Source organism: Acipenser ruthenus, chromosome 8 (assembly GCF_902713425.1).
Source record: "Acipenser ruthenus chromosome 8, fAciRut3.2 maternal haplotype, whole genome shotgun sequence".
Taxonomy (NCBI): Eukaryota; Metazoa; Chordata; class Actinopteri; order Acipenseriformes; family Acipenseridae; genus Acipenser; species Acipenser ruthenus.
Window position 1 is genome coordinate 11,626,871 of NC_081196.1, and position 19,979 is coordinate 11,646,849.

Consider the following 19,979-nt stretch of genomic DNA (forward strand, 5'->3'; position numbering starts at 1 on the left):
AAATCGTGTGAAGTGACTTCTGTATGTAGTGATCTGTATTTAACAAGATGCTTTTTACAGTTAATGTGAATATGAGTGACCTCCGTTTGCTGATCTGGTACCAGTAAATCCTCAGCAGCCAATTGTGACAAATTATGTGGAGGTTTTGTAATGTGGACAAAAATACAATGGGATCAAGGTTTAGACCTCACAGCACATTTAACTGAACTGGATTCCGTGGTTAAAGTGCATTTAACTTCATCTCATCTCACTCTGAGGACAGAATCTGTGACGGCAGTGCATCACACAACATTACAATTTGTAATGGTACTTTAGATTCCCAGACAGGTATTTGTGTTTATTTGTGTATTTCTATTATGTCACGGAAAGATGCCTGGTATAACGGCGATTTTGTCAAATTCTATTTAGGCAACAAAATGATGTACAGTACGAGCCATTCTTCACTTCCTGGAGGCTTAAGACCTCGTAAATAATTGTGTTGGGCTAAAAACGATTAAAGATACTTTGTCTTGATATCCTACTGTATCTTTGTCAGGAAAAAAATCTACAAAAATATCCTTTCTGACTCCTATAGGATATAATTGCAAACTGAATAAGAAATGTGTTTCATGCTAAATTGGCTATTATTACAGTTTTTAGACGTAACACCAAAATACAAATCCTACCTAATCCTAAATTATATACTATTATTGGCCTAAACTATACCCCAGGATTCGTAAAATGCTATTTTTATTTTAAAAGATACACACCACGAAATAATGCATTATCATCTCTCACATCCATAAAATCACTTTTATTGTGAGTGTGTGTGTGTGTGTGAAATATTACAAATAGAAAAAGGACGTTTTTTTTTTTTTTTTTGTTTTTTTTTTAAAGAAAACTCAATGGAAACGAGGGAGACTTTAGCGGTTTAGCATTAGATTTAACGTTTTCTTCAAATTAATCGCCTCTTAAATTGCTATGGTATTGTGGTTAGTCACAGTTGTAAATTTGCTGAGGACTAGCGAGCGAAGTTGGGAGTCACAAGTTTTAGCATCGGCTTGTCACTCCTTTTGAGTTCTCTGGGCGTTCCTCCTTCATTTAAAGAAGTCGGCTTCTTATTTATTTTACTCCATAAAGAACGATTACACGGGGTATAATTGGTATCATTATTAGTCAGCCTGATTCGCCATGCAGAACAACCAGAAAGAACATCTTTACAAAATTTTGGTAATCGGTGATTTAGGAGTGGGAAAGACGAGCATAATTAAGCGTTATGTTCACCAAAACTACTCTCAGAATTACAGGGCAACCATTGGAGTAGACTTTGCTTTAAAAGTTTTGAATTGGGACACTGACACTGTTGTCAGACTCCAGCTGTGGGACATAGCAGGTAAGAACAATCTTCTTTAGAAATATAATTATACTACTACTAATATAGCACCCTCAAGGGTGCTAAATAGAATTTTTTTCCAGCTGTCTTTTGACAGTTGGTGTAGTCCCCAAACGTACCTTAAATAGGACTACTACGACTACTACTAATAATAATAATTGCACATGTTTTAAACGTATATATCAACTGTTTAAAATCTGATATATTAAATACAGTGGGGCTATGTTGCAGATATTGGCGAGAATGCCATCGTATATTCAATTACACGCCACATCTTCAACGTGTGGGTTGCTGTAGCTAATGTATTGAAAGATTTGCCAGTACTGTATCTTCCATTCGTCATTTGTATCTTATAAAATATTAGAATACGATCGCATTTTGTGTTTCTTCAATTGCAATTTACTACAATGGTAATTTTACTGTAAAGTTGTAATTGAATTACCGTTTAGAAAAAATACATTATATAATCATGTTATGTTATAATAAGCTTATGGTATTAGATAGCCCATACTGGAACAGGAGCCAGGAAAAGTGGTATAGGCACATAATTCTCTTTTGTACATTATAGAAATATTTGACTGTTTTGTAGAAGTTGACGTTTCTAATTGTAGCACACTTGTCTTGTCCTGTTCACGTTTTTATTGGTAACACCCATCTAGAAGAAAATTCAGTTGGCTGTACATTCATTATTCTATGGGAATTCAGTGAGGTTCCCACCAGGGTTCCCAGGAATGTCAAAGGGCTGTGAGAAAGTAGTCTTGGAACTTGGAACATGTTCTTTTTAAAATGAAGGAACGTTGGGAATAAAAGTTTACTATGGCGATAAATTCATTGGTTTATTAATTGATACAGATTGATAAATAAACCATTATTAGCCTGATCTAGCTTCTACGGTAGCCTAATATGCAATTTATTTTACATTTACTGCTACCACTACGATTACTACCAATACATTTTGAGAAGTGAAGAAGAAAAAAAAAATTGACAAGATTTATTTCCCAATATTTTATGAATACCGTTATGATATTTGCACCAGAGCAATGCTTTAATGAAAACTGTTTTTTATTGAAGGGATCCATAAATTAAAGAACATTACTAAACATATATTTATTATACACCTATATACTTGTTAAACCATTCAGTGGTTTATTAGGGCAGTTGGATTCTGTTTTTATACTCCACATACAGTTATATGTATATGAATAGACCTTAAATAAACCTTAAAGTTAGTATTACCAAAAATTACCCCTGTGCATGCTACTGTATAAGCCCAAACAAACATCTATAATTTGACATGTATATTTGTGACCAAAAAATTCTAAAACATTCAACACCTGGGAAATGTTTAAACTATTATCCCTATAAGTAGGAAACCTGCCTGCCAATTGGCATTGTCATGCTAAGACTTGCAGCATTTTGAGGTTATATGTTATGTCATTAGAGCTATTTTTCAGCATTTATACTGAAAACATTTCACAGGAAACATCTATTCAGCTGATGTTCTGTACATAGCAACCTTTTAAAGCTTTTGAAATGGAATGAGATACTACATCTTTCTTTTTCATTACCGTGTTACAATGCTGTAGCCTGAACTTTACAAGGAATGAGGCAAGCTTACACCAGCATTCTTGTCATACACCCTAAACCCTGCACTTAATGATCATTTCCACATGATTACTGAAGCATTAGACAAACTCCCTATTTTAATTATAGAAAAGTCTCTTCTTGTCTGTAGCCTCGGTGGGCCTTGGTGTGTGCAAGTCATGTGCTTCTGTATCATGTGAGAGAGATTTCCAAGTCAGGCACAGAATGTCATTGTAAATAACAACAGAAGAGTAATCCTTTAGCAGAAATATCTTTGCACTACATCTCAAATTTGGAAATGGTATTTAAATAATTTATTTTGTACAGTGGAACCTTGAACAATTATTGTAATATTATAGGTTATTTTATACTGTACAGATATAATCATGTACAGGGGTTCACTAATACCAGAGCAGCTATGAATAAATGTACACATATTTGATATGTTCCCTTTACAATTAATGAATTTGAATGTTCTTCTTATGGTGAATATACACTGCTTGTCCACTTTATAAGGACATTCACCTAATACAATATAGGGCTGGGCTACCGTTTGTCCTGATCACAGCCTTGACACAATGTGGCACACTGTAGACACCACCAGGTGCTGGAAGGTGTCTGGGTAATGTTATTTAATTCAGTCATCTATATTTGATGCAACTGGTGCAGAGAGGTAAGCAGAGGACCATAAAGACAGATGCATCATTTAAGTTCATGCCAAACATCCTGAATTGGATTGAGATCCGGGGATTGTGTAGGCCATGCAAGATGACTGAAGGTTCTGAAATGCTCCTCAAAACAATGTTGGCATGGTGGATGGGTGCATGGGTGCAAGTAAAAATCAGGGAAAAAATACAGCATTGTTGGATGGAATTGGTCCGTGACCATGCTTCAGTAAAATACGAGATTAGTACAGCCTTCCTGAGTAATCAAAAGCCCCGGGGAATAGCAGGAGAATATGCTCACACCAGGGCGATTCCAAATCTAATCAGGGAGACAGGTCCTAATGTAGTGACCAGGCAGTATATTGTACCATCACCAAGTGCACTCCCGTCAAAGGTGGCTGCACTTCAACGGCTGTGTAAGTGCTTCAGTCTGGTGTTTGTAAAGCACTTTGAGATCTTCTGTAAATGGCATACAAGATGAAACTTGCTTAAAATATAGTATAGCAGAAGCCAGAAAACTTGTTCGAAAGCTATTGCATAATAATAAAATACTGTAATTCATTTCAGCGCCCAGTGAAGTTCCGAAACCAAGGGGATGTCGAATAATTTCATTATTTCCTATTTTTAGACACCACAGACATAATAAAGAATTAAGATCATTAATTGTACTTTGATTCAGACCTCTACAAGGGATCATTAATATTAACTACTGGAGAAATGTAGGCCAAACATGGTATACTGGAAATAAATCAATGTATTATTGTTCTTTATTCGTTCCCATTATTATTATTATTATTACTATTATTATTATTATTATTATTATTATTATTTTAAATGTGTCACCATTAGGAGTTTGCCGATACATATATTTTCTGTGTAATTATCTTTAAGAAATTTGGGGTTGTTAGGCATTAATAAAATTGAATCAAATGATCAAACCAACTAAAACTAATTTATATTTTTAAGTGATTATTTGTCTTACCTTTTTTATACTTTTGATATGAAGTTATTCTCATTTCACTTTCCTTAGAAATGCATCACCTCTGCAGTGAATTGTGGGATTGTAGTCCTGGGCAAGATGTAATTTGTGATTAAACTCGATAAAGAAATACAAATCCCAGTTTCCACAGCGGTAGCTCTTGAGTTAGGTTTAAGGAACAGGCACATTTACATAATGAATCATTTGCATTTGCTAGTTTTACGACACATTTTCATTGTCAGTTTACACCCTTGGTATGGAAGTTCGGCAGTAAAAATGACAGCAACCAGGATGAGGAAAATTCGCTTCCAATCGGTTTTTAAAACACTCAATGTGAATGTTAATTGCCATTGATTGGTACTCAATTGTAAAGGTGATGGAAGGTCAGCTTTTCTTGTTTTGAAATCAATACATTAATAAATGGGTTTATTTAATACCTGCAGACAAATACTTCTTAAAGGTAATTACTCAGAAAATATGAGTATTGGCGCACCCCTAGCCACCATGTTAAATTGCATATTTTTTTGTTCTAGGAACTGGTTGGGTTTTAATAGTTATATAAATTTATATAGGTAGGTTATTTATTGTATTTTAATAATGGCAATACATAATTATATACTGTACTGGATTGGATGTGTAAACTTTAAATATGTGGCACATGTAATGGCTGAGAAATAGGTTACCATTAATGTCAGTTACGTTGCAGTGAAGCAGAAACATCAGTTATTTGTTCAGTATTTGATACAGAAGCCCCAACCAACCAAGTGCCTAGTACCTGCTTTCTATCTAGTCAGTCAAACCATTTGTCTTTCCCATAAGTACTGAAACTGACTTGCAGAATACATAGCAGGGATGCAGTTTGTATAACAAATTTGTATAACAAATTAAACAAGTCATGTTTTTTTCTCCATTTGAATGCCATATGTTAAAGGTCAGACACAATGAGATTACTGCCAAGCACATGACTTAACTTCTCATCTGGTATGCCCACATGCCAGACCATGAGATCTATACAGCGCACATGTAATACTAGGGAATAGAGATTGCAGTCCTTGTATGATGTCCTGGCTGGGTGCTTACTGTATTAACAACTTAAAACATCAGAGGCACGTTACTACAGTAGGCTGTTTGTAGCTAGCGTTTTTGTTTAGCACAAGTCAGCTGTAGCCTACAGTTATTTGTTATGACCTGAATTGATTATTGCACTCCTGTTTTCATTGGCTTCTGTAATGGGCTTTTGATCAGGTTGCAGCTTGTTCAGAACCCTGCAACTTATATTTTACCTAAAACCATGGCTAGGTAGCACATTGTGTTTTGAAATCTCTTTGTTGACTTACAGTGTGATAACGGAGAATGTAATTACTGACCTGCAAGACCTAACATGGTCTTGTTCCTACCAATATTTAAGAGCTGCTCATTCCACGTGTCTCTGGAAGTGCCCTGTGGTTTTTTGGTGGAGCATAGAAACTGTATGCCTCTAGAACTCAATTCCTTCAAAATGAACTTGAAGAAGGTCTTTGAATTGTTTTGGCCTGTATATTTTCATTTTATAATGTAGGTTTGACTATGTTTTATTGTAAATTGGCTTTTGCAACTGTTTTGGCCTTTGGTTTATAAGAGTAGTTGTGTGTGCTATACATATGTACAGTGCTTTAAAAGTCAACTTCGTTACAACAGCAGCATTCTAATGACCACTCTAAAACCTCCAATATAACACCTTATGCAAATGACATCCACATCTTTCAATTTCACTATGATTACCTAACAGTTTTTTTTACAGCACCTTCCATGCAATATAAACTGCATACTGACAAGTACTGGAACAGTATAATCCATCCATAACAGCCATACAAAACAGGTATTATATTTAGTATTGCAGACTGATTCATTCCAATCTAGTGGGACAGAATGTCCAGCAGAGGAATCTTCAGTTCCTGCAGAGTGCCAGGGCTGTGTCTGCATTGACAGTGTGGATTATCATACTCATCCCCTACATGTTAAAGGTGTAGTTTGCCTACCTTGCATTTCTGGAGACAGATCCAAGGTTGTTTACTAGCTTACCAGATGGCACCTCTCTGGCACAGAACCGGCAATACACAGAGCCTAGACATGACCCCTATTGGACATGTTGGTAGATGTTGATAGATCATGTGTTATTTAGATAGTGCTAGGGTTAGTAGGTGGAATTACATAGAATGAAAGATAAAGAGCATATATATATATATATATATATATATATATATATATATATATATATATATATATACAGCTATTTTTTTTCTTCTTTTTTGATTGGCAAGGTCAAGAACGTTTTGGAAATATGACGCGAGTTTATTACCGGGAGGCCATGGGAGCATTCATCGTCTTTGATGTTTCCAGGCTGTCAACATTTGACGCAGTGACGAAATGGAAAGAGGATTTAGACTCAAAACTGACTCTTTCAAACGGCAAGCCCATCTCTGCTGTGCTCCTGGCAAACAAATGTGATCAGGGAAGGGAGGTGTTCATGAACAACGGCATCAAAATGGACCAGTTCTGCAAAGACAATGGGTTTGTTGGCTGGTTTGAAACATCTGCAAAGGTAAGGATTTGTGTATTTATTTTAAACCATACTGAGAAAAACTTGTTTTAAGTGGTATTGAGTTAAATAAATTAGAAATAATTATAATGTATAATTATATATTTTTTTGTTGTTAATATCAGTTATTATACAGCTTTTAAGATATTACAGATATTAAAGTGAAATTTGAAATATGTCTTAAATGGAGAAATACCCTGTATTCTATATCGGGAAAGCATGGCACACAAAATTAACTTCCTGTAAGTAAAAAACAAACAAGCCATGAATGAGTATTTAATATTTTGGGCATTTTTTCAGACAGATTAAATGTTTTGTGACCTATATCACACTATATCTTATTTTCTGCTATACGTATTATGTTGTAATCCATAAACAACTGTACAAAATGTTTAAAATAAAAAAAGCTAATGGGGCATGTAAGGCTCTTGGTTTTAACATAGTGCTTCATAAGGCAAATAACTTCTCAGTTCTGCTAATTGCAGCCAACATAGTAAAATGGTTACAGTTCGATATGTTTCAAAGGTAAAAATCATTAGGAAAGGCTAAGCAATGTAAGACGGAGCAGTATCCATGGCCACCACTTTAAATGACAGTAGTACGACTTGTTGCTGAAGCATGTGAGTTTCCTTCAGTCACTGAGCTGATAGTCGAGTAGACATTCGAGTGTGAACAGTTACACAAGATGGCAGGAGTTTAGAAATGGAGTTATTATTTATTATTATTTATTTCTTAGCAGACGCCCTTATCCAGGGCGACTTACAATTGTTACAAGATATCACATTATACATATATCACATTATTTTTACATACAATTACCCATTTATACAGTTGGGTTTTTACTGGAGCAATCTAGGTAAAGTACCTTGCTCAAGGGTACAACAGCAGTGTCCCCTCCAATGTCTTTCTGTGGTACATAGGACTGAGGTCATTATAAAAGCTATGCTGTATATATGAGTCAGTATTTGCAGAGGAACAACAAGACAAGACATGTGATAGAGAGAGAGAGAGAGAGAGAGAGAGAGAGAGAGAGAGAGAGAGAGAGAGAGAGAGAGAGAGAGAGAGAGAGAGATTTGCACATGTTTTTATTATAGGTTGAATATCGTATACAATAATGTGGGATTTCGTGAGATGAAGGTACAGAACCTGCATCCTGATGAATGGCTGGATAAAGGATGTCAAAGAAGAACCAAAAACATCTTCAGTGGAATAATGAGAGGGGGCCAGTCGTGAATAAATCCTGGTATTGAAAGGGTTAAACTTCTTTGATGTTTCACCCCTTTGAAACAAAAACAAGGCACCTTATCAGTTCCTTTACTGAAGCAGCCTCAGAGGTGTTTAGTACAGTAATATTCTTGGTGAACAGGCCTTAATTATCTTTGTGAAAATGACTTGTTAAATATCAAAGGAATTTCATGTCAGATTTTAAAGTAGCCTGTGGGATATATTTAAACAGAGAGGTCACAGACAGGTTATATCGATCATGTATTCTGTAAGCAGCTTGCTTATTAATCCAGCGGATTGGGGAAGCAGGCTTTGGTGTACTATTTGTTGACTTACAGCAGCAAAGTGCTAAGAGATTAGCAAATGACGCCACATTCTTGAAGAATCAAAGGGAGATCAGGTTTTATAAACAAAATCCAGTTACACAGCTTACAGTAGCTTTCATTACAAAATGTATGCTACTACATGCCAAACATGTTTCTTTTGTATTTTGTGTTAAATCTATTGTTTTTGGAGAGGTTGTGGAATTCTTTGCCTAGAGATATTAGAGACAGTGTTCCTCTCTTTAAAGAACAAGTACAGTAGCTTAAAATGTATTTTTAACTGTTTTATTTGATTTTATTTCCATTAACTTTTTTATGATACTTGCAATCAAGTAGCTGTAAGTGGTGTTCAAATATTGTGTTTGACCAGGAAAATTATTTTGAACTGTTCTAAAAAGCTTAGCTGCCGCAACTTCTAAGGAGGTCCCTGGTTTAAATCCCACCTCAGCCACTTCACTTTCTCATTCATCTGTCTCCATGGTTACGTGTAATGTCCCCTTTTGTTTGACTGTTCACTGAAGTCAATTGTTTACTCAATTGAATTAGTGTTACCATAACATGATATTTACTGTCCACTCTGACCTGTTAGATCAGATGCAGGAATATCAGAATCGGATTGATTGATTGGTTTTGATAGTAACATATGTTAACCTTATTGTTGAACTCTTATTGTTGCTAATTACAATGCAATACAATTGTGAACTGTAAAAGAACCTGCATATCTTTTCAGAGAAAAAATTGTAACAATACAAGCATCTATGTGAGTTATCAGGGATAATCCAGGAAGAATAAAGTCGGTATTGAGCCTGTATTAAGTCAGATAGAGTAGGGACAAAAGAACAGTACACCTCCCTACCAAGTAAATTAATGTGGAACAGGGTGCCTGAATTTGCTACCAAATTATTTCATCCTGCTCCGTGACTTCCTTAAAGGCATATTTTCAAGCGTGCAAAAAGAAACATCATTGTATGTTTTTGTTTTTTATAGTTACCCACCTGCAACATTTCCTCTTTTTTTATCTGCATCCAAAAAAATAGATATAGTACATCCATGCATAGATTTAAGCAGCTATCATTAAATGGTTTCAGTAGTTGTGTGTTCCATGCACAAATCCTCTCACAAGTGGTTGTATAAATAGTAAAAACATGCTGTAAATGGCAAGTAAATGAATAAAATACCTGCTATTTTGTTTTTGTTTTTAATGATTTTGTATGGCCCTATTAATAAAATTAGAAAAAAATCAGAAGTCTTCCCTGTTAAACCTCATTAATATACAGTAAGTGTTTATCGTATATAGTAGACCCTGATATTGATGAGATACATCCATCTGAAATTTGTATCAGATAAAAAACAACATCACACTAAGATTAGCTATACTTTTTAATTATTGTTATATAACTATTCATTTTAGAAATATATATAGTTTACAGTGCTGTGTAGGATACAAGCTGATTTTCAGACACTCAAGGTCAGAGCAGCCAGTAATGACACTTGTGTCACACCACGTAGCTGCTCTAACATTTTGTGGAGTGGATATCATATATTCTGTTGGTGTTGTATTTGATGGGGTTACTATCAAACGCACTTAAGCTTCCCTGACTTATCTCTTAAATGTTCTACCATTGTTGGCAATTGGTTTTGCTTCATGTGTGTTGATTCCATTTGTAGTTGTTTGCATGATGTTTCATTCACTGCACCTGCTGTTTTCTAGTATCCTGTGTCCTGCATGAATGTTTAAACCAATCACTAGAAAAGTGAGATTTTCTCATCATACGGTATTATTATGAGATTCCTACTGTGATGTAATATTTAATTCCTTCTAGTGGCAAAACTGTGTTACATCATTTTACATGCACAGTAAAAAAATAAAATAAAATAAAATCTGTTAAACCACTAAGGCAACTTAGGGTCTGATTCAAATAACCTTTTAACAGTGTACATCTATACAGTAACCAGAGCAAACTGAATGAGTGAAACACATACCTGATATTTTTATATTTGAATGAATCCATATTAACTCTGTTTATTGTATGAATGTATGTATTTCAAAACACTTTCCAACTAAAGTTTAATTGGAAGATGTAGTACAAAATCTTCACTTGTAGTTCCTTAGCAACCAGATCACACCATCTGTTTTATGGTAGTGCGGGTGGACTAACTTGTCCCCAGATACATATCTGGAGTCCTCTCTTGCTGAATATGATGCTACAGGAGCTGTTAATAGTGGAGAAAAAGATCCTTCTCCCAGAAGCAATTTGCTTTGGATTTCAATTGATAAAAGATGCAGTTACAAAGTATGCAAATACAGCTTTAGGCACTTTGCTCTTAAGGGTAAATACCATCATCCCTGTGTTCTCTTCACTCTGATGCATAATGTACACAAGTATATTTATAACCACATACCACAATTGTTCTTTTTGGTCATGAGATTATTGAAGTAATAGAGATTAAGCTACAGGCTGCCAGTGCCCCCTGACTGGTGATTATTGAGAATGCCTTGCAAGAACCTCAAGTAGCTGCTGTTTTCCTGTTGACTTTCCTTGATTAGACCCATCTGAACACATGACATTGAATGAACAATTCAGCCTCAAATTTGTTCTCCCAAAACTTTCAGTCAAAAAAGCTGCTTTGGGTCAGGTTGTACCCAGTATAGAGGACATATGTGTGACAGCAAATTCAGTTACGATAGATTGTTCAGCATCAACCAATATGAACTCATATGACCAATAAAACAGTGATTGCACTATAGGAAATTCACAAATAATTTCTCACATCATGGTGAAAACTCACAGAGGAGAAATCTTCTGGGTTAACTCTGGGGGAACTCTGGGGGAAGTGGTCAATTTGGTGCGATAAATGCATTAAATAACCTTTCAAATCAATACAGATGAACTAATTTCATATTAGCCCACAAACTGTCATTAAAGGAAAGCACTTGCTTTCTGAAGAGGGTCTATTAACCATGTATTCCCTTGTTTTAGGAGCCATGGTAGTTAATTTTAGTGCGATACTTATTATAAAATAATTTTTCAAACATTTTATTGTGACATTAATACAGCTTCTGTCAAAAGGGTCCTTGTGAAATGGGATAATTATCTGCAATTATTCTTAAAGTGACTTGCTGAAATCAATACCAGCAACAGGAGTTTTTGCTTACTTTACTGAATTTTTAGTGTGAAACTGGATTTCAAATCGGTAAATACAATTTAATGATTTAATGAAAGTTTTTTTTTTTTTGCAGGACAATGTAAACATTGATGAAGCAGCCAACTGCCTTGTGAAACATATATTTGCCAACGAAAGCGACCTAATGCAGTCTGAGGTTCCAGACACCGTGTCTCCACAGCTAAACTCTACAAAAAACACCAGTTGCTCTGCATGCTTTAAATCCTAGGACTGCTCTGAACTACTGAAATGGAAATCTGTGGCATTGTGTGAGTGGGTGTTTGTGTGTGTGTCTGCCTACCAAATGGGATCTTGACCTCTCAGTATTACAAAAAGGTTGTTTTTTTTGTTTGTTTTTTGTCCATATCGTGTATGTGCATTATTGATAAATGAAGAAAGGGTTCAGGTACAGCCCTAAACATTACTAAACCAAAGGATATGTTCACCTTACCTATGAGTCTCTTAAGCAGATTGTAATATTGGCGCTGTAAACCCATAATCCTACTCTACTGTAGAGCTTTTCCTACTGTATTTCTGTTACATTCAGTAATGTGACGAAGGGGCCAATAAATCACCCTTGGAGGAAAGTTGCTGCAGGATTAATATGGAGCTAAAGGGTGGAGGTGAAAGGGTTCCCTTGAGAATCTTTCAAAATACATCTCTGTTTACACTTCAACAAACAGAGAACACATATCTGCACACGACTTTAATTATTATTATTATTATTATTTATTTCTTAGCAGACGCCCTTATCCAGGGCGACTTACAATCGCAAGCAAATACAAATACATTCAAGTGTTACAATATAAGTCATACAATAAGAACAAGAAATACAATAATTCTCAAGTGTGACAAACCACAATTCAATAATACAGCAGATAATAGTGAAAGTTACATCAGGATATGATTAAGTAGTCCCTCTGAGAGGCCTTCCGAGTATCAAAGCAGTTGCCTGGATTTTCAAATGGCTATTAAATATTCACTCAGAGCCTCACTGTTTACAGGCATGAATTGATTTGACAGCGTTGAGGTTCAATTCTTTCATAAGAAAATAAATTAAAACTTAAAAAAAAAATGTCTCATCATTCCGAAGGCTAGAACAAAAACAAGTCTAGCGATACCAAAATGCAACTTCTAAAGTTGCATTTTTCTAAAGTCTTCTAGGAGGCTGTGTGGTCCAGTGGTTAAAGAAAAGGGTTTGTAACCAGGAGGTCCCTGGTTTAAATCCCACCTCAGCCATGGACTCATTGTGTGACCCTGAGCAAGTCACTTTACCTCCTAGTGCTCCGTCTTTCAGGTGAGACATAGTTGTAAGTGACTCTGCAGCTGATGCATAGTTCATAGACCCTAATCTCTGTAAGTCGCCTTGGATAAAGGCGTCTGCTAAATAAACAAATAATAATAATAAAGTGTGTTATTTAGTGAGTATACCAAGGAAATACCTATAAAAGAGTAAAAAGGTGAAGTGTCATGTACGATTTTAAAAATAGCTGTGAACATGGTGCCATTCCATTGTGAAAGCATCAGGTCTTGGGTAAAACACTGCTGATACTGCTTAAACTAATAATAAATTGGTCCATTAGTCGAATGCTGATTCAATGGCAGAAACAGCATGTCTTGTATTGCTTTTGACACTGCCTTTTTGAAGAGCTTGTGAAACAAAACACAGACAGATCTGGATCTTTGCAGTTGTTACGCCTTAATTCTATGAGGGGGCTGTTCTAACACAGCTGTGGTGAGAATGGGTTAAGAACTTGATGCATTTTTAATTACATGAAATGTATCAGTTGTTTACATTCATTTTTTGTTCTGCTGTTAAGCTCTTTAGTAATATAAAGGTCATGAAAACACTACTAGCTTCTACATATATATATATATATATATATATATATATATATATATATATATATATATATATATATATATTGGCAGAGAAGAGCAGATAATTCAGATTTGTCTTACCTTTTATGTGAAACATAAAATAATAATGCAATTACAGACAATATTGGGCAATCGGGAAAAAATCCTACTAGGATCAAAGGTAGGTAAACAATGTAATATTAAATGGAAAGTGACTTCAGCCATCTTTTTGGACATCTCTTGTCATTGCATGCAGATGTTGCTTTTTTGGGAGGGTTTTCAATTATTATGTTTTCTTATGTTGTATTTATTTTAACATTTTAAGTCTCTTATTTAAGGAGCCACAATTCACTGGGACTACTTAAACAAAAAGTATACATATTCTGAAGGCTTTTTAAAAGCACCAATACTTTTTTTTACGTCCATAATCACTTGTTGTAATGATATAGAAGAAACAACTTAATTGCAGGAATGAGCAGGTTATGGACTTTTCACATTTTTAAATCACTCAATCTACAGCGTGCTTTTAAGAGGTTGGTTACTCTCGTGGTTCTCAAAGTTTCAGTGCCCACGTGCCTATTATAAATATTTTAAATATTGTTCTCATTGAATTCCTACAAGTGTGTCTCCGGTTGGTTGCCCATGTTACGATATCTCAAAAGACGGTTGTACTGTTGGATTTTGCACTGTATGTTTGGGCAGTGTTCAATGCCCTGACTGTAAAAGATAATCTGTAACCAAATGTATGGTAATATTGGATGATTTTATGGTTACTGATGATTTTTTTTTTGCCTCAAACTGAAGAATGTGCTGCTGTCTTGACAGGTTGCCTTTGTATATAACATTGATTTGATTTCAATTCAATTGATCTTATTTGGGAAGCAATGAGAATCTACAAGAGCAAAGAACAAATCTGTTTTGAAAAGAAGGCTTTAAAACCACAAGATACAAGTTCAATCCCAGTCTATTGTGTATTTTAGTGAGAATGTGCATTAAAGTATTATACTGTGTACATATATTTAATCCATACAATATTGTACTTGTCTCTAGAAATATAAGATCATTAATAAACAATATCTGTAAAAACAATTTATCGTGTCTTACTTTGTTTTTAACCTCTAAAAAGCAAATAAGCAAAGCATATTAACTCTATTAATTTTGAATCTATTTTTCTGTCTAGATTTAGATGTCTCTGTCTTGAGAATTGAAGGGCCAGTTTGACCTTCTCTAGAACTCTCACAAACACTCCATTCATTACATCAACCATACCATATTACGTTTCTACATTTCTTTTTTACAATATGGGTAGAGTTGAAAACAAAAACGTACCTTTCGGCACCTTGGAAACTTTGTTGTATTTCTGAAAGGAGAATCTTTCCATTAATCAAATACATAATCGTCACGCCCGATATATGGTATATGGTATCACCCCCTTGTGGTTTCTTTGTTTGGTCCCCCTCCTTCCCTGCCTCCACCTTGCAGCCTGCTTTGTCTCGGGGGAAGATGGCCTCAAGTGCCACTTGACCTGCCCGCTGGCATTAGTTATTCATTTATATTTATTCATTTAATATTCTTCATAGTTTCTGCCAGCATAGGAGCGGCTAACGTGCTCCAATGGACAAGGCAATGGGCCAAACTCAAATAACAATGTAATCATTTACGGGCATATTTATCTGTCAATCTAATAATTTGTTCATTATCATTCTAATGGTGGATGTCTCCTTCCTGAAACTGCAAAGTCAATTCAAACCAGTGACACCACAATTTAGCAACCTTTTCCCTTTTTGAATGTATCATGGACTAAATAAAGTTTTGTTACGGTTTGGAAAACTTCTAAATGGATTTTGTAATTTATATATTAACGGTAAAGAAGTATGTAACAGAGTTAAAGTACAAGTGTTTGTGTATGGGTTATAGCGACATTGGTAGGCATGTCAACAGACCTACATTTTTTGCCTCTGTTCATTCACTTCTACTCATTATATATTGTTCCCTCATACACAACGAATTCCTCATGTCCTCAAAGCTACATGTCACTCATTGAAGGATGCTAATGTATCTCTCCAGAACAACACATCATAGTCTCATCACATCAAATCAGCACTGGCCTGGCTGTCATGATGGCCCTTCACTCTCAGTGTGTTTCTATTTTTTTTTCAACTAAAACCATATGTATTGATTACTTCCCCATCTGTGTTTCACTCTTTGGGTAAAACTGCAATGTGTGGAGGCTTTTGACTTCTATATATATACAGTATATATATATATATGTTCCATTGATGCACTAAAATGACCCCCTGCAAGAAAAAAGCCTAGTAAGGGAAAGAGGTGCTATTATGATTACTAGAAATGCATAGAGCTTGGGATTACTTGGAATTAAACTTTCATTACAATTCTCATGACAGCAGTTCTGAATTAGATTTATTGATGCTAGTAGCACAGTAGGTGGCACAATTAAACACTAAACCTATTTTTCTTCTAATTAAGATCATATGATACATGTTAGTTTCTACAGAAGACTGTCCATGCTAGGCCATAAATAAGGAGCATAGTTTAAGTGGAATGCTGTGGTCACATTTGATTCAGGCTTTTGAATACAGCCAAGTAACATGATGTTATAAAGTATGTGACAATGAAGAATAGTATATCCAGTTAAACTGTTGGTCAGATTTACTAAGTTAACATACTACACTGCCAAATTGTTTTAATACCACTACTTAGTTGCGTGCATTAAGACTGGTGTAGTGATGGAAATTGACGGGTGAAATCAAGACAGAATCAGGCGTTATATATTTTTTGGAAGTATGTATAATCTGCTATCAGCACATTCTGTAGTACTGCAATACCTCTGAACTGCACTGTAAGAAAAAAAAAACTGTGCTAGGAAATCCCTGTTAGTCTGTGTTTATGAAATCAGGTCATAAAGAGTCCTAGTAACCAACAGACCCATTTTCAGATGAAAGTGCTGTACACACACATTCATACGGCCCCTGCTTAGCAGTTTATAATTTTATCATCTTTATTTTGGATATCTGCAACTTCTTATCTGCTATTAAAGGGGAAAAAAACAGACAGTTAAAAATTCAGGAACACTTACCATTGAACCATCAAATTGTAATTACAACTGGTAAAAAATACAGAGTGGCAAGCTGGCACAGCAGGATACAGCTCTTTCACTAGATTCACTCTCAACCCTGGAAGACTAGGTGTGAAGGTCATACATTAAAGAGCAAGTAGCTGCAGATGTCATTTTATTTATTTGTGCCACTTTTCTCTTGATTTTGGCAGTGAACTCTAACAGGCGCAGTCGGTTCAAACCATGTGACAATGTGACTTTTCAATTCTGCTGGGACCCTCCAAGTGTAAAGCCCATTTTGTCACATGATTTGAATGGCATGATGAAGTATGTTCAGTTGTAGGCAGTTAGAATTTTCCAGACAAGTTTTCTTTACATTATTTTGGTGGTTACCTGGTGGACATTTGTCACACATCACAACATTTTTACACAGCTAAGCGAAATTTGTCACAAATGCCATACCATTAGTGTCAACAAACCTCAATTTTTTGCCTCTGTTCATTCACTTCCACTCATTATATAGTATTCCCTAATACAGGGAATGAGGTTCTTGTCCCATTCATTCCTGACAAGAACCTCACTTGAGGTGCACTCCCAAAGCATGGGGGGAGTCTGTGATGTCCCATAGTTATTACACTTTTAAGGGGTTAAAACCAATGAGCACTCCTACAGTACAGTATTTCAGTGCTGTTGTTCCAAACAGACCTCATTTCAAATCTTTATTTCTTATGCAAGGCAGAGAATGAATGAGACGTTGTTTCCAGAGTCTCGTGATGACCTGCAGAGCTGGACATAATGAGATAAGGGGATTTCTTTTCATAATTGAATGTAGAATGTACTAGCTTTCTGAAACCACAATTCTTATCCAACGTTGTGGGTCCTTCACATATTCAGAGAATATAATATGCTCATTATTCAACAAACTTTCCTTCACCGTTTGACCTGAATACTTTTGAGTCGTATCTGTCAGATGACCCCATATGGAATCTTCCTCCGACTTTGTATTAAAAGGCCAGAAATGCATTATTGGTGTTCCTGCAGGGGTTTTTTTGTATATAAATTTCCTGCTCATTAGAGTCAGCGCTGTTTGTTATTTAATTTTTTAACATTCTTTGGTGTTGTTGGTTTGGTGAATTTGGAGGCTTTTGAAAGATTCTGTTTGATATCAATGAAGACTAAGAATAGACCGCTATATATCCACAAAACAGACAGTACAAGCAGTAGAAATGTGAGCCTCTCTATAGTAACTAGCAAGGAGACCTCAGGCGTGGCCCGAGAGACCCCTCTATGAGGCGATGACGGAGCAGTTCAGACTCCATACCTTCTCTAATCCTTGGCCTCTCTTCTTATGTCTAACTATGTCAAGTTGTGATGTCCTTATCATATTTTTTGTACCTAATTCTTGTTGTTTTCCATAGTGAGATAATATGATTGGATCCCAAGGTGAAACATGACCCCATCGGTTTTGGGGTTAAGGTTAGGGTGAGGGTTAGAGTTATTTTATTTTAATTATCCTCTATGAACCCAAAGCTAATAGGGTTAGATTTCTACCTGGGATCCTAACACAGACATCTGTTGGAATAGTCATACATAAAGCTTTAAAATCAAGCACACTAATATGTTAACCAGTGCTGTGCAAATGAATCTCAAATCTTTATTTTACTGTCTATGGCATTGATAAATAATCAATGATACATCAAAATGATCACAGAAAAAAATGTTCCCGTATTTGCTTTGGTGCTGCCATGACATCTAAACTAAAAGAAAATGCTCCCTTTGGGGGCCATTCTCATTCAATTGATTTTCCGTCCTCTCCTGCTGGTGCAATGCCTAACAACAGCAATTGTTGCTGTCAGACGATTACATTTTGCTGTCAAACCTAATATTTTGGTCTACCAGGCAGGATTATGCTCTGCTGTATATTTTAAGTACAGTTATTGTATATATATTCAGGAAGGTGGTATACAAGTGGGGCAGGTATGATCATAAAACTCAGGGGGAGATGCCCTTACATAAAAAGAAAGAGCCAATAGCTTGCAGAAGAGAGAAGGTAAAGTGTAGGGACCCCTAGAGATAAACATCAATGCGCCTGCCCCAGTGTGTGTCTTCCTTTGTTCAATGTCTGTCACCACCTGGTGTTCATTACACAACCTTTTTAAGATGCACATCAGGTCATTTGTCAAATCCAATTACTAATGTGTGATAATCGATAACTGCTGTCAGTTTTTATCAGTGTAGAATGTTGAACGAGGCAATGCAGGGGAGTTCTGCCAGAGGGTCTTTTGTTATTTACTGGTACTCTTTGAGCTGTGTTCTAATCTGGGACCTTGCAAATCAACACACCATGATGTATCTGTATTAGGGCTATTTTTTATGTCTCAGACAATGTCACAATGCATTAAACTGCCCACTATGACTATGTAATAGCACACAATAGTCCTGTGAACTATAGCATTTGTAAAAGCACAAAGTGGCAGTAATGCTTTTATCAAACAAACACTAATACAATTAGCACCTTGTACATATTACATGTACAATTCATTATCAAAACATTATTTAACACTGTTATGAATCTCAACTCCTTTATCTCAGAACATTTTTCACCCTTCGCTTATTCAGACCCAGTAGGCCACACAGTATTCTCTATATTAGGTTTATTCCTTTCCTGTTCTGTTTAAAATCAGAAGTAATGTTTATTTATTAATCTACTTTGATCCACAAATAAACGATTTTGAAAAACTGCATTCCAACCATTTATTTTAATAAAAGCAACCTGCTATTAGAAAAATAGTACAGTGTATTCTGCTGCAGACCATTGAAATGCAAATCCTTTCATTTATTGTTCTCCCACAAGGTATGATACCACATAGAAAAGATCGTACCAGTACAATAACATCCAGGAGCTCTTTTGTCTTTCTTTTGTGTACAAAAATAGTTTGAATTAAAATATGAAAATAAAATATATTATTGTTGTCATAACTGCACCAGTCCATAGTGACTAATGATGAAGTCCCAGTTTTAAAAAAAAAACAAAAGAGCGCCTGCTTTAAAGACCACTCTTATAAGCAGTTTTTTGTAAATGTATTTATCCTCACATAAACTAAAAACTAAATAATGGGTGCTGTTTTAATGACCCTCCATATAAGTGTATAA

At 35.5% G+C, this 19,979-nt stretch overlaps 1 protein-coding gene across 1 annotated transcript; it reads left to right on the top strand.

The window, feature by feature from the left end:
• Positions 1–1,021: 1,021 nt before the first annotated feature.
• LOC117973068 (ras-related protein Rab-38-like) lies at positions 1,022–14,833 on the top strand. Its single transcript, XM_059028502.1, has 3 exons — positions 1,022–1,372; positions 6,901–7,181; positions 11,967–14,833. Exons 1-3 carry the CDS (start codon positions 1,171–1,173, stop codon positions 12,117–12,119), a joined length of 636 nt encoding a protein of 211 aa, XP_058884485.1. The 5' UTR covers positions 1,022–1,170; the 3' UTR covers positions 12,120–14,833.
• Positions 14,834–19,979: the final 5,146 nt, after the last annotated feature.